Genomic DNA, 15,019 nt, shown 5'->3' with positions numbered 1-15,019 from the left:
AAAGGTCAATACATCGTCAATAAAGATTAGTTTAGTTTTTATGTTTGAAACACACGCTTCTTACCTCCTTCCTAGACCGAACAGACTCCACGTCTGCAAGAGGATTTATGCAAGGTGTGGATGCAACCTATAATTAAAGAACAACAACGGTGAAGAAAAATAACACCACAATGTATTTGTATGCCAGATAATTTAATGAATCAACCTCCTGCTGGACACGCCTAGCTGCTTTCTTAAAATGTCGCACAGATGTAGTCTACAAACAGAAAATAATACGATTAAGTACAATACTTTCAAATATACCATACAGACAGCCCATATTACAAGCACCAGGAACAACATTACACTTTACATTAAAAGATAATAAACTTTTGCTTTAAAGCTACCTGTATATCTGTGGGACCATCCGCTGGAGCAATCGTGTCCATGGCAGCCAGAATTGAAGGTGAGAACCTAACGGGATTCAGGGGGATGAAACACTCCTTCAAGGCCACTGAAGTGTCATCAGCCTATTGAAGAAAATTCACCACATATTATCATCTAATCAAAATTCTTTGAAAAAGATCAATCAAAAACATTCACAAACCTTAGAAACAACCACTCGTTTCTTGGGGGAATTAGAAGTCTTTTCAAATTCCCCTGAATGGTTTCTCTGCAATGGTAAATAAAACACATTTAGAAGCATTACTGGCCCAGTTGCCTAAAATTATAAACATTTTACAATATTTATACTTTATAAAGTCTCTCACCTTCCCGCTAGGTCTCACAAACGTCCATTCGGAAGGGCGTGGAGGTGGAATGCGTTCCACACCCTTCACAACCACACGGGGCACAATACTCGCTTTCTGCGGACGAGACACCTGGTGCTGCACCAGTGGCTTTGGTGCGTGTGTCTCCAAGAACTGATAGGAGGCATTCCACATCAGTTGCGTGAGTATAGGCATCCCGTGATTATCACTGAGGTGGATCTGCAACCACAAACACGAACAAAAGAATACAAATTTATCATCTCAAACTTAAGAACCTTTACCTTGTTTTCTTCCAAGCAATATACTTACACCATCACGGCACCACAGTTTAAGACGGTACCTGGGTAGGTGATCGTGGATCGGCACATAACTTACACCTTCGAAGCAGAAGGAAAAAATTCATGTAAACTTATAAATTGTGATTGTTTGATACCTAAGAGTAAATAGCAATAACGCTTGTCGTTAATACTACCTTTTCATCTAATTATGTTGCAACTTACCTAGCTTAGCCGATCTGCGGTGGTACTCCTGCTGAAACAGGTCTTGACGCTCCCAGGATCCAACTAAACGGGGAATCATGGAGGTACAGAAAACCTAAAAAAAAAAAAAGAAGAAGAAAGAATACAATTATTTTTAAGGATGTACGTTTACTGTCATCTCTCATACCTTCAAAATTACACAAATCAGCCTCTCACCTTAGGCCAGCGACTGAGAACAGCCAAAAGGTACCGCTCAAATGCATCCCCTGCCTCTTCAACTGTTCTGCTGGCCGTAAGGTTGTTAGAAGGAGCCATGACGCAAACAGCATCAGGCTCCCGAGGTAACACAGCCTGTGAAACCTCAAGGCGCAGAAGATCTGCACAAGCTCCTGGAGTGGACATCACACCAAAAGCGAGGCCGCCAACCGGCATAGGGACTATGCCGTCTGCCACGGACCTCAAGTGGGAGTCCCCAACAAGTAGGATGAACTAAATTAGAAAAATTTATAAATACATTTCAATATAAAACAATCTGTATTTCTATGACATTTCATACAAACGGCAATGCAATATGCTTTTCAGGAAGAAAGAGATCACATTAAACAGTCAAAGTTTACAAACAATAAAACATGAAATGGTAAAACTAATCACAGAATACACCAACATAAATACAAATAAAGATATGTAAAAATAACTGAGCAGCTTAAGTTCTAAATCACAGATTGAGAAGCACCGACTAAAAAGGAAGATGAACACAACTAGGTTTTCTATCAAGATTCAAAAGTTGGTAGACTTTAGGCACATGTCAAAAAGAAGCCGATTCAGTCTGTTTGCAGCACTGTAACTGATAGCGGCTTCAACACCATCTGACCGTTTCCTTAGAATCCCAGAGTACTGCTAGATAGTATTGGAAGAAAATCTATATTTATATTTTAAATATTTGTGGACATTACACTCACTTTCTTGTCAGGAATCTCATCTGGAAGGACCAACTTGTGAGCTTTGTTAGAAATCACACTGGTCGGCCAACGACGAACTCGATGACGAAAGCCAGTTCCAGAAACTTACAAAACAAAAACACACACACAAAAATTAACAATCTTTTTGGCTAATAATTTTTCATCTTACATAAATACAGTATAGATTAAATCGATTGCAAAACACTACAATAATTTGTTCTGCGAAATAATACTGCAATACATACAATTAACATCATCATTGATGTGCGTTGGAATCCCGATACGAATAGGCGGAGCTGGACGATTGCTGCGCTTAGCAGCATCCGCCTTGCGTTTGGACTCTTTGCCAGGCATAGTGAATGCTGTTTGAAACATAAAATACATGACAGCACTATTAGAAAAGCAACACAAACACTATGGATTTCTATGTTATCATGTGTCTGTACTCGGTAAAGACAGAATTAGACTCACTCACTCACACCTTTTAGAATCTTATACAACCATCAATTTGCTAAACTTATATAATTGTAAAAACAATCCTAAATTTTAAAGAGCAAGTCACCCATGACCAGATTCTTACTCAACTCCCACTTCCTGTTTGAAAAATGCAACAAATGCTGTTGTCTAGCAGACAGAGAGGGTAGAGCCACAAACAAATACACACACTCACAACATTGTGACATAATAATGTAACATCTAACATCACTGTGTACCTCTTAGTCAATAGCTATGACAGATTTAAATTCAAATGTAGTGCAGAGTTTTTATCTGACAACGGCACAACACTGACAGTTTTAGGCAGAAAATTAAAATCTTAACTAAAATGCACTAAAGTGCAAAACTATTGACTATGCATTTCTGTAGCACGATTAGACACACATTTATATAGTTTATCAGAAAAAAAAGTTGATTTGGGGGCGACTTGCTCTTTAAATGAGTTAATCACAGTATAATCTAATTTAAAGGATAAAAATTAATAACTTGTGTGTGACATCTATGACAAAATACATTAACATAATTATTACTACTTTACTGATAACCCCTGAACAAGGAATCATAATATAAAAATGAAAATTTCTAATCAAACCCCAAGAATGTAGTTTTAAATCATGCTAAATTTCAAACTATTGTTTAAAAATATCAAAAGTTATTAAATGTCAAGTTTTATTAGAACTTACTTGCACTTATGAAAGTGCACATACACCTGCTGTATTCTATATATAATGCTTAGACTAATTCAAATAGTCAGCAATACATATACTAAAAAACATTTATTTATAACTGCATTGTATGAAATATTCAGTCACAACATATTCTTTAATTTAGTCTTAAACAATGCAACTTTAATAGTTTAAACACCCCATTGTTATCAGTCAAACTTTTGAATAGTCTTATGGTATTTACATTATTTTACTTAATCTCAGTTTAGCTTTAAGTACTGTAACTTTTAATAACGTTTTACTTATTTCTACATTAAACTTTGCATGACTAAAAATAAACTCACAATATTACATTATTTTTATCATTATTTTTTCCCCGTGTCCTGTCTGGCTGTGAAGCAAACAGAATTGATGTCTGAATGTTGGTGAAAAGCCTTACAGATTTACTCTCAAGTGGAGCATCAAAGCTAATGTCACGTCTGATACTTTAAACTTTATTGTTTTTGAATACTTTGTAATTCCGACCAGACACGGAATCAGAGGCGAAAGATAAAGACAAAGACAAAAGGTGGGGGCAGAAAAGGGGGGGGGGGGGTCCACAAAAATAAACAATAATGAACAAGAGTCTGCTTCTAGGCCTGCAGAAAGAGAAAGAAGAGAAAAAAATGGGACACACAACACAACAGGAGCAAGCTATCACTGTGTCAACTTGAAGAAATACAATCACACAATAATAATAAATCATAGTGCATTTAGTGGCAACGACAGCCTTAAGACATGTGTTGAACGTGCCCAAGTCCATACTTATATGAGCACCTGTGTGTGTGTACACACGCTTGTTTATGTAAGGTTTCTCTATAGGAGCGTCCAATAGAGAGTGTGAGGGGCCACAGACCTGCCCCCAAAGATGTGTAGGAGACTAAGAGAGCTCCAAGTCCCAGAGATCCAGCCGCTGCCCCAGAACACAAAAACCCCAAGGAGACTGCAACCAGAAAGGCCCCCGCCCCCTTGAGAGGTGCAGAGGATCGCCCTGGGGGGACCACAACCAGCAGCTGGCAGAGACCCGGGAGATATCAGCGGCAAGCCCACCTGCAGCCTCCCACCCCCCGCCTGGGACCCAGCAGAGCCCAGGGACCCAGACCCCACCAGGCAGCCACCGGGATTGATCAGACAGATGCCAAAAATCTTAAACCCCCTGACCCGGGAGCCACGAACATTCAGGCAGACCAAGGTACCGCACTCCACACCAGGTGTGGCAGGGAGAGGGGAGACGAAGATCTATATCATCAAAACAAGTCCCAGGAGAAGGGAGGAGTCAAAGGCCCCACCTGACATATACAGTCATACACAAATAGAGCTGAAACAACTAATCGATTTAATCGATTATAATCGATTATTAAAATAGTTAACAACTTTTTTAGTCATCGATTAGTTGTTTAATAATCATATTTTACCGCATAAAGTCTATTTTTACCACAATCTGACATCGGTTACAAGCTGTTAAATTTGCCACCAGTGTGTGGCAGTAATGAGCCACTGATCTACCAGTGGAGCCGTAGAAGAAGAAATGAGCCAATGAGTGCCCTCGGTTTTCATGACGTATCACGTTACTGACGCTCATCCATAGAATGCGCTCATCTTGCTGTGAGAGATGGCGGAACAAGAGGAAATACGGAAGAAAAATAGAAGCGACAAAACTTTAGAGAAACCCCGGACAAAAACCTCACGAGTATGGGAGCACTTCACTAGATGCCTTGAAAAGGCAAAATATGCAAAAACCATCTAGCATGGCACGGAAGCACGACGTCCCTAAGTGAACATTTGAGACGAAAGCATGTGGGGGCTGATGCAGCAGAGGAAGAGCACCGCGGTCAAGTGAGCCGTCATTTGGAAGAGCCAGCCCGGTAAGTAACAGAAAATAAACAAGCTGGACTTAGTGTTTTAGCTGAGTTCGTTATAGTGAATGTTAAACATGTTTTTTTTGCCGCGTCAGTCTACGGTGTTCTACTTCTGATTGACTAGATGCCATCGTGAATCTCCTCCGTGTTGTGAATCATGCGCTTGCCAAATTCAGCACGTCTGTTTATAAGAATGTTCTCGTTAAGAGAAAAACGGCACAAACCCATAACTATGTTCCTCATTCAAAAAAGGACAACTCCGCGGTGAAAAATATACAGACGAGCTGTGTCCAGGTGAATATAACGCGGCATAGTTGTACGCTTTCAATTTTTAAATACAGGAGAAATTCAGAAAAAGTCATTTTTTTACTATTAAAAGGCTGTTTTACTATCTAACGCTGTAAAACGCCTCACAACACATTTTTATCATGTTTCTTAAACAGTATTACACAAAATAAACATTTTTCACATTTCTCTAGCTAATTTAAACACTCCCGACTCAAAGTAAAAACCTCATGAGCTTCTTACTTAGAGCTTTTTAATAGTAAAAAAATTAGACTTTTTTTCTGAATATCTCCTGTTGCAGGCTATTTTGTAGAACGTAACCCTCAAAATAAATGATCACTGTATATTGTTAATTAATTCAAATAATATAATATTGATTTAGTGTTGTAGTGTGTGTGCTGCTTTATTTTATATGTGTACTTATTTCAGTCTATTTGTGTTTCTTATGCAGAAAAAAAACAAGCAACGATGGACAACTACATGGGGAAAGAGACACTCACCCCCCAGCAATTCATACCACTTACAAACTCTATTCTAAACATGCTGGTAAAAGACATGAGGCCACTATCCATGGTGGAAGGAGCAGGCTTCCAGCTAATGCTAAAAAATTATTCTGGACTGATATTTTGCACTGTTTAGCTCATTTTATACTGCTGACTGTGTTCATGTGCAATAAAATAGATTGCAGTCAACTGCACAATTCTCTTATGTTTTTTTTTCTTAACTGAAATGCATCCATCACTTGTATAGGTTAAATAGCTAAACAATAATAAACCGATTAATCGATTAATCGAAAAAATAATCGACAGATTAATCGATTATGAAAATAATCGTTAGTTGCAGCCCTATACACAAACACAGTAATACACTCCCTCTCATGCTCACACATACACATGAAACCAAAGACTTCTAAAAATGCACGCCAGACACCCACTTATGCTCCCTATACACACCCTAGTCCCGGTACTGCTGCACATTGGGTACAACCATTACTAGAGTTTGACCCTTTCTGCTGGGGTGCTGATGAACAGACTCCCCGCCCAACGCTGAGCCCAGCAACCCACCACCCCAGACCCCAACCAGACAGCCAGATCTCCCTCTTAGCCTCCAGCCCCAGGAAGCCAAGCAACAACAGAGGTGTGCTAAGACCCCTAGTCTCCCTCCGCCTGCTCCAATATAGTTAGTGTTCGTTGATGAGGTGTATTCCATGGCTGTGGTGAGCGGGCAGTGCGGGCATTGTCTGCCCATGCCAGTTGATGCCACCACACCACCCCACTTGCACCCACAGCCCTCGGTGTCTAAGTGCACTTTAAAATTGGAAGTGGCCACCGGCACCCTGGAGGAGGCTGAGATATCCCCCTGCCAAATGCCGCTGAATGTGCTCACTCCCAAGGCCCTAAGTGTGTGTTTGTGTGGAATGTCGTCAGTGGAAGTGTATAAGGTGCAAATAAATTGGGGGGCAGGTTGTCACAGGAATGCGGAAATGGGTCCATACCCGCACTCCCTGATATGCCCACCCCCCCAAGTTCCTATGTGTATGTTTGTGTGATGATGTGAGGGAGCAGGAGGAGAGAAATATGCGGGGATGGGGAGGAATGGCTGGTTGGGCGTAGCCCTCCAGGGAGCCAAAAATAAACTTTTGACAATATTACATTCAAATGTGAAAAACTACAAGTTTCTGTTAGAAACATAAAACAGAAGTGACTCAAATATGCACTTTACTTCCACGTTTTATCAGCAAAAAAAAGTTGATTTGGGGGTGACTTGCTCTTTAAGGGCAATTCTCATCTGTTTTGTTTGATCTCATCTGTAGACATTTATTATTATTGGGGATGTCAAACAACTAATTTTTAAATGTAATTAAACATAGGCTGTGAATTAATCAAAATTAATCACCATTTCCACAAATGACTGAAAAAATACCAAATAAACCAAAAGTAAATGAATGCCATCCTCCTTGTGATGATGCCCTGGGCAACTGCCATAAGTCACATCAAAAAATGCTGCTGATCATTCCAATGATCCCAAATAGACTCACATTAGACCACATGAAAGCAACTGAACCCAAAAATATATTAACCAGTAGGGCTGCTCAATTAATCGAATTTTAATCACGATTACAATCTGAGTTTTGAACGATTATAAAAAAACAAAACAAGCCGATTATTTGCTCCTCCCGCTTGCGCTGCCCTGAGTTGCAAATGAAGCGTTCCTCCACAGTGTTGCCAACTTAGCGACTTTGACGCTATTTCTAGCAGCTTTTCAGACCCCCTTCTTGACTTTTCAAACTTACAAGTACCTAGCAAACACCTCAGAAACATCTCTGGGAACCCTTAGCTATTTTCTGGATAACTGTCGTCAACATTTCCTGCAGGTTAGCTTAACAGCTCTCGGAGCTGGCTCCCTGTTGGATTAACCAGAGTGAGTGACACACACACCGCACATGCGGACTCCTGAGCCACTAAAAATGACTAAATGTGCGTGTGCGGCGCGCTAAACACATGTGCAGCTTGCCCCGATTGCTGTGAGACCGGGTTGGGGGTGTAGCTGTGGTTGGGACAATTATTACATTAACTGATGGACCTGTAAATAAATAGTTTATAAATAAGGTAGAAATAAGTTCCTCACGCTGATAACTAATAACTAATCTCTCTGAGGACACGGTGCTTGTGCACTCTCCTACAGCACCTTGACACGACTCAATGTTATGCAACATTTTGTGAACATCAATTTCTTTGCATTTATTTGTTATAAATGTCACTGTATAATTCTTGCTGTCAGTATTTGCAAGGTATTGGTATTTGGGTCTGTACTGGTTAGACTTACATGAGTTAAACCAAGGTCTATAGCCCTTGGGTCATAGACTGTGAGCTATAAGTATATTGGTCTTTTTATACTGGGAATCAGGAGTTATTTCAGTGATCATCTTGTTTATTATTTTTGTCCTGATTGTGCCCTGAGCAATTTTATGACTTAATAAAAACAAATAAAATCAACATAAATTGAAACATCGTCCTAAATAATCGTGATCTCAATTTCAGTCACCATAATCGTGATTATTATTTTTGCCATAATCGAGCAGCCCTATTAACCAGTAAATAACTGCACTCTCACACAACACGCCTGTGTCACTCACGCAACCTCCTCTAGGGAGGCACCGCAGAGCCGCTCAGACTCCATTACCCAACATCCCCAGCGCCAGGCTTCCGGTTCACGTCACCCGCCAAATCTATTTAAGGAAGTGCCGCACAACACCGACTCACGTCGGCATCAACCATCAAGCATTAACCAACCAGGTGCGAGGTCCGCACGGCTCCGCGCGGAAAAGTTGCGTCATTTTAACAACCACGCCCCTCCACCGCGCCTCCGCACGGCCCAGAATTTCCGCAATGCACACCTCGGAAAATTTCTAACCACGCGGAAAAACATGGCGGACCAGCAAGAACTACTATGGCAGAGGTTCGTAAATAGACATTTGTATGATTCAGCTCTCAGAGGTCACCGTGATCAACATGTTGTTAATAGTTCTTGGAGAGAAATAGCTCGCACTGTCGGAAAAGACGAGAACGCTGTTAAAAATGCTGAAATGCCATGTTGTAAACAGTAAGTTCTACTTCTACTATGGTGTAGTGTTGAATGCATGCTGTAGAGCTCCATGCTGCCCCGTTCAGTTTGGGAGAATATTGGCTCACCGCAGAGACAAGCCGCACAAACCATAAACACTGCGAGTTGTGAAGCGCGTTCCATCCGCGAGCCGCATCACCGCGCGGAAAGTGAATGCGTCAAGCATAAAACCAAAGTCATTGTTCGAACCGAACCTAACCCAGAGTCCAAACCAGATTGTCTCAGATCACGAAGCCTGTTCAGATCAGACCAGCCAGATCTAAGAATCCTGCCTGTTCTTAGAGACCAGCCTCAGACCAGGACTCGCCGTGTTCAGCTGTGTCACCAGGTCACCATACAGCTGCGCACTCGGCTCCCAGAACAGCGTGTCCATTCAACCCGGCGTCAGTCACTCCGCGCTTGGGTTAAAAGCCACGCCACATCCAAACTCTCGCCCAGCTCGAGTCACCCCGTTACAGCCTGCAGCAACAGTTAGGACTCCTCCCTCCCTTTTTAAAGCGTTTTTGCTTCCTAGGACATTGTGGTTGTAAAACCCCAATGTCTGAGACTCGAGTCTGGTCCCGGTGTGATCAACCAGTTTCTGCGGGAATGTAACGGCGGAACCGGTTCGCAGCAGCGCGAGTCCACCGCCCCTTCGTGTCTTACCGTTAAATGTTACATCACGTGCCACATGGACACTCACTCACGCTGCAGATTCAACAAAACTACTTTACTCTTTTCCAAATTATATCACAAGAATAATGAAGCTGCTTGCGTAAAAATCGACACAGCAAATATGTAAGTATTACTTACCATAATAAGAAGTGAACACGCCAGCTGAATACAGCTAATATTGCTTAAAACAAACATACAAACAAACAAACAAACGACAGATAACAATAAGCACAAATGAAATATTCTCCAAAATGCTGCTTTACAACGCTAAAAAGAAGGCAAAACCCCAAGCAAGCCTACGTAGTGCGCACTGAAACGAGTCTTGTTCAAAGACGTGAGGGGCGGTTGGATTGAAAAATATATAGCCGAATTTGAGCCAATCAGCGGGATAGAATTTATCACGTGGAAAAATATCTCCCAATAAGGTTGAAGTCTTTAGAAAACACAATGCGCTAATCCTCCAATCAGTAAGGAAAATCGGAAAATTCAAAATAAACCAATAAGTTTCTTTAACGACACAGCAACGTCACGTTCGTCTCTGATTCCCGTGTTTTACAGAGGCCGCCCCCTCACGTCCAGACAGTCCAGGAGAAGAAGCCGGTATAAGGTTAGTCAATCGATGTTAAAGCTAAAGCTAGCAAAAACTAGCTACTTGCTAGCTGACTAATGTTTGTTGAAATTATCACGATTTGCAGTAAACGATGTCCGGAGAATTGTTCGAGGATGCATAGCTGTTAGCTCAGACTAGCTTTTGGCTCAGACTAACTGTTAACTCAGACTAGCACTTAGCCCAGACTAGCGTTTGGCTCAGACTAAGACTAGCTTTTGGCTCAGACTAGCGGTTTGCTCAGACTAGCGTTTGGCTCAGACTAAGACTACTTTTTGTTTCAAACTAGCGGTTAGCTCAGACTAGCTTTTAGCTCTAACTTGGCAAAAGATGGCTACCACAGATAAGTTTCATCAGCAAACACAAAAATGGCACCAACTCTGTTGGTTTTACATATTCATCTGAAATCTGTTCATTTTTTAGGTCAGTCATTCATATCGAATTACACCAGATCTTATGATTTTGCATGATCCATTATTTTGTAAATCTGATTTCAAGTTCCATGAAAAACAGTGATGTGATGTGATGAAGGGGCTTGACTGTGACCAATAACGAGACAGTTGTAGCTGAGCAATACGGGCCGTGTGATCAAGCCAAAGCTTTGGTCAAATCTAAAGGCAATAAGGAAAAGCATGAAAGTCAGCTGACTAGGTGAAAGATGTTGCAAGGAATCAAAGCAACATGCTTCTAGAGACTTGTACAGGTATCAGGTGGTGTTCTGACTGTTTCTGGTTTATTTTCTGTTTTTAGAGCATTCCCAGGTCTGGTCACAGCCCATGCCTTTTTTCAAGGAATCAGGCTCGTGATGGGACACGGACCATACGCCAAACTGGTCGTAGTCTTCCTCTTTACCTCACTGGGTTTCATGGTGAGTGTGGAATAAATCCTCACGGAACAAAAATGATTTTTGTGCGTGCGTGTGCAGTTTGACTGAGCAAGACTATTTTTTACCCTGCAACTTCTGGAAGGAAACTTTGCTCTGTTCTGCAGCTCCACACTGGGATTCAGAAATGACTTCCAGAATATTCTACTGGTCATCATGGTGAGCGCACACACACGGCATTCTCACAGCTAGAGCAGGTCCCGTTCTCCTAGCACTGGCAGATGAAACTCTGGCCTGTGCGTTAATCAGTGTTGGGAACGTTACTTTAAAAAAGTAATTAGTTATAGTTACTGATTACTTTGTCAAAAAAGTAACTCAGTTACAAGATCATAAAAGTAACTGATTACCAACAAAAATAACTACTTAGTTACTTTTTTCATTAAAGAATGCAAGAATTACTACAATAGTGAAATATAAATGACTAATGACTGGAACATAATAAAATGTATGTCCAAATGTTTTTTTATAAACCTGAATAATTTAAATAAATAAGCACTTAACAGGAGGACCTACTAACAGGAACATTACACTTATCTAGACTATTAAAAGGTCATTGTGTGATATTTAACAAGACCCTAATCAGCTGAAATTTAAAATTGCAAATAGAAACACCTGTAAAGGTTCCCGAACCTTTAAATGGTATCTCGGTCTAGTTAAATTACAGAAATAAATGTAATTTTGCACAGTATTCTAATTTTTCCAGCTTCACATAATTGTGTGTTTTTAGCAGCATTTCTGTTGCTGGTAATCTAGTATCGGTTAAATAAATTAATAAAATCCTTTAAAATGACACTAGAAGAGGCACAAGCCTGATGGAGGACTTAAATGTACTAACATGGGTCAGACCCAACCACAGAAGAGCTGAAGCTGGGTGGTGAACACACACAGGTTCTAATAACACCTGAGCTCCATGTCGTTTGAGACTGATGCATCAGTGTTACAGCGGGGCTAAAGACATGATCAGGAACAGGTTACAGCTGGATGATCTAGGAAGGCAAAAGATCAGGACGTCTGAGTGGTGAACAGGTGAGCGGACCTTCGGGACGTCCCGCTGTCACGCCAAGAAGGGCACGGCTGCAGACCCGCAGATTCACTGCTGCAGATTCCCACCTACAGCAGCAAATCTGCGGCGGGTCTGCAGCCGTAGATATTCATCATGTCTTCCTCATTCTTCATGGGCCGTGATGCTCTTGGATGAAAACATCTACCTCTAGCAGCTCCTGATCAGCTGATGACAGCTTCTACAGACCGCGCTGCTTAACGCATGCATTTCCTTATCAGTAACAGAAACGACGTCTTGACGTGGGCCGCTGCTGTAAAAAGTGAGGCGCGAACCAGAAAAGCTTCTGCCGATCACAATTCAACAACGGATTATGAAAGAACGGATAACGCTCGAAACACGCAGATTCTTCCTGATGTGAGAGGTGAGTCTCCACTTTGTTTTGGTTGTTTTGGCGTCGACATCATCCTAGCGCGCCGACACCTCTCTCTCCCTGGCTGCAGCTTTTTGAGGTTCTCTCCAAGTTCAGTGAATCCAATTATGTGATCAGAACTCCTCTAATGAGAAAGAAAACCATGACTTGCCATGTGAATCGTTTGAAGCTATTTCATGAACGTGCTACCGCTGTGACTCAGCCTTGTTTAGTCTCTGCAGAGGTTTCTCCCCCACTGCCTGATACTGTGCAAGATGATGCTGTGGCGTGGAGTTTGCTGCCCCCTGTCACCCCACGTCTCTGCAACTCCGAAGCTCTCTCCAACCTGTCGTCCAGTTTGGGTCACCTCACCTCTTCGCAACAGGAGGAGCTTTCTCATCTAATTCACTCTTTTCCGGAACTATTTTCAGACGTGTCCAGTCAGACCCACCTAATAACTCATGACATCAGCCTTACTGATTCCGTCCCCGTTCGTATGCACCCTGACAGGGCTAGTCCGATGAAGAGGGAACTAATGAGAAAGGAAGTAACTTATCTATTAGAACATGGCCTAGCAAAGCCCAGCACCAGTTCCTTGAGCTCACCATGTTTACTGGAAAATAAACCTGATGGCTCATATAGGTTTGTTACTGACTACCGCAAGTTAAATGCAAAAACCGTCCCAGATTCGTTTCCTTTGCCTCGTGTAGAGGATTGTGTGGATAGTGTGGGTTCAGCTACATTTGTTACTAAACTAGATCTTTTAAAGGCCTATTGGCAGGTGCCGCTAACTCCGTTTGCATCTAAAGTGTCTGCTTTCGTCACTCCAGATAACCTGCTCCAGTACACCGTTGCCGTTCGGTTTGAGGAACGCCCCCGCTACTTTTCAGCGTTTTCAGCAAGAACTACTTCTTCTTCCGCCAACCATGGTGTGTGATACGGCACAATATAAATACCTTAACCCTCCACTGGGGGGCGCACACTGGGCTCCCTGTTTATTCAATTCAATAATTTATTTCACTCAAAGTTTAAATATACAAACTTCAAATTAGAATATAAGCATTTGAGTGAAATAGGGGGAGGAAGAAGAAAAAATCTGATATGACCTACCCCCTTTAACTAAGACAAGATAAATAACAAAAAGTACAAAATAGCCTTATACACAAAAAATAAACCGCTCTCTTACTTCAACAAATAATATCACTACTAAAACATTAATCCTCCATCCTAAACCCACCAAATCATACGATTTTAGCCTTTTATCTTTATACATTTTTTTTAATTGACCAGTACTTGTACATTTTTTTAATTCATCATCCAGGTTATTCCATAATTTCACACCATATGTTAACATACACATTTGCTTTAATGTAGTACGAACAAATATCCTTTTAAACTCTGGTTTCTTTCTACTCTTATCATTTTTTGGGATCAAAACAAAGAACCTTTGTAGATTAGTTGGCAGTAAATTATTTCTAGCCTTAAACATAATTAGTAAAATTTTCAAGTTAACTAAGTGTTTAATTGATGCTTTTCCTGTTTGCTCAGCAGGAAGAATCACGCCCCTCCCAGAGACACCCTCTGTCGTGGCTGGATGATGATGCAGAGATGGTGGCTGCTTGTAAATCTGTGGAAGGTATGGGGCAGAACAAATCTAATTTGCACCTTCCAAGCTTAAACAACGCACACTACAAATTTTTGTGGTCTTTTTAGACTCCCTCATCTCAAAGCAACCAACAATAGGAGCTGCAGCGACCAGGGCGTCGCCAAAGGCTCCTGCTCTACAGCGGCTGTTGGTTCTCCTGCTCCTGCTGATCCCTCTGCTTCTGCATCCCCTGCTGGTCCGATAGCTGCTTCTTCTGGCTCCACTACTCCTCCTGGTCCCTCTGCTGGCTTTTCTGCTGCTGTCCTGGACAAGGTTTTAAGGAACAGGACGGACCTTGCGATGCCAGTCTCTCGGCCTGCTGCTACTCAGCCACAGCTTCAGCCCCAGGTGAAGCCTCAATTTCAACCTCAGTCTCTGCTACAGCCTAGAAAACAGACTCCTGTGAGTTGTGAAACAGTTGTAGCCTCTTCCACCTCTACGCTATCTGAAACCCCTTGGCACACAGTCAGGCCCATTGTGCCTAAGCGGTCTCTGTTCAGTCCAGCTCCAGCCCTGCGTCGCTCCAGCCTTCTGCCAGTCTGGTGTTTCCTGAGGCCACTGCTACCTCGTCTCCATCCCCATCATGGTCCAGGGACACGCTTTACAAGTGTAAACAGGAGCTTTCCTTCTTTGGGGAGGGAAATAAATCCAGGGTGCAAAACAA

The 15,019-nt window shown here is 41.8% G+C and overlaps 3 protein-coding genes across 10 annotated transcripts in view; 2 read left to right on the top strand and 1 right to left on the bottom strand.

The window, feature by feature from the left end:
* The window catches only part of LOC139062528 (uncharacterized), a 24,971-nt gene extending 14,895 nt beyond the window's left edge, over positions 1-10,076 (bottom strand). Inside the window, exons 1-11 of one of the 2 annotated variants that reach the window (XM_070543616.1) lie at positions 9,947-10,076; positions 2,433-2,549; positions 2,188-2,291; positions 1,445-1,717; positions 1,250-1,343; positions 1,059-1,126; positions 750-968; positions 587-652; positions 387-509; positions 206-256; positions 65-127 (exon numbers count right to left, since the gene is read on the bottom strand). In XM_070543616.1, the coding sequence (XP_070399717.1) occupies positions 65-127; positions 206-256; positions 387-509; positions 587-652; positions 750-968; positions 1,059-1,126; positions 1,250-1,343; positions 1,445-1,717; positions 2,188-2,291; positions 2,433-2,541 (1,170 nt within the window). In that variant the 5' untranslated portion in view covers positions 2,542-2,549; positions 9,947-10,076. Of the gene's footprint in view, positions 1-64; positions 128-205; positions 257-386; positions 510-586; positions 653-749; positions 969-1,058; positions 1,127-1,249; positions 1,344-1,444; positions 1,718-2,187; positions 2,292-2,432; positions 2,550-9,461; positions 9,601-9,946 lie in introns of those variants that run through there. The other variant, XM_070543617.1, reaches the window with a different exon arrangement.
* Positions 1-15,019, top strand: part of LOC107380006 (diablo IAP-binding mitochondrial protein) — a 155,634-nt gene that overhangs the window by 62,388 nt on the left and 78,227 nt on the right. The window contains exon 1 of one of the 2 annotated variants that reach the window (XM_070543623.1): positions 14,542-14,703. The exons of the other annotated variant lie outside the window; for it this stretch is intronic. The gene's annotated coding sequence lies outside the window, so the exon portion shown is untranslated. Of the gene's footprint in view, positions 1-14,541; positions 14,704-15,019 lie in introns of those variants that run through there. 2 annotated transcript variants of the gene reach the window in all.
* Positions 809-15,019, top strand: zgc:92907 (ALG13 UDP-N-acetylglucosaminyltransferase subunit). Of its 6 annotated transcripts, XM_070543620.1 has the most exons (9): positions 2,534-5,251; positions 5,982-8,826; positions 10,367-10,415; positions 11,166-11,283; positions 11,406-11,457; positions 12,580-12,722; positions 12,944-13,639; positions 14,259-14,346; positions 14,424-15,019. In XM_070543620.1, the coding sequence occupies exons 5-8, from the start codon at positions 11,426-11,428 to the stop codon at positions 14,306-14,308; spliced, it is 921 nt and encodes a 306-aa protein (XP_070399721.1). In that variant the 5' UTR covers positions 2,534-5,251; positions 5,982-8,826; positions 10,367-10,415; positions 11,166-11,283; positions 11,406-11,425; the 3' UTR covers positions 14,309-14,346; positions 14,424-15,019. The 6 variants fall into 6 exon arrangements, with proteins under 6 accessions (XP_070399722.1, XP_070399721.1, XP_070399719.1 ...); XM_070543621.1 differs by lacking the exons at positions 2,534-5,251; positions 5,982-8,826 and adding an exon at positions 809-930; XM_070543618.1 differs by lacking the exons at positions 2,534-5,251; positions 5,982-8,826 and adding an exon at positions 8,833-8,989 and having other exon boundaries at positions 14,262-14,346.

The sequence above is a fragment of the Nothobranchius furzeri genome, chromosome 13 (assembly GCF_043380555.1).
Source record: "Nothobranchius furzeri strain GRZ-AD chromosome 13, NfurGRZ-RIMD1, whole genome shotgun sequence".
Lineage (NCBI taxonomy): Eukaryota > Metazoa > Chordata > Actinopteri > Cyprinodontiformes > Nothobranchiidae > Nothobranchius > Nothobranchius furzeri.
This window is presented reverse-complemented; position numbering and strand designations above follow the sequence as displayed.

Bases quoted from the DNA above. Each gene is read 5' to 3' on its own strand.
- zgc:92907 (XM_054735713.2), top strand. From the start codon at position 8,958: ATGGCGGACCAGCAAGAACTACTATGGCAGAG. The intron at 10,416-11,165 runs GTTAGTCAATCG...TTCTGTTTTTAG, and splicing joins GGAGAAGAAGCCGGTATAAG to AGCATTCCCAGGTCTGGTCA. The intron at 11,284-11,405 runs GTGAGTGTGGAA...TCTGTTCTGCAG, and splicing joins TTACCTCACTGGGTTTCATG to CTCCACACTGGGATTCAGAA.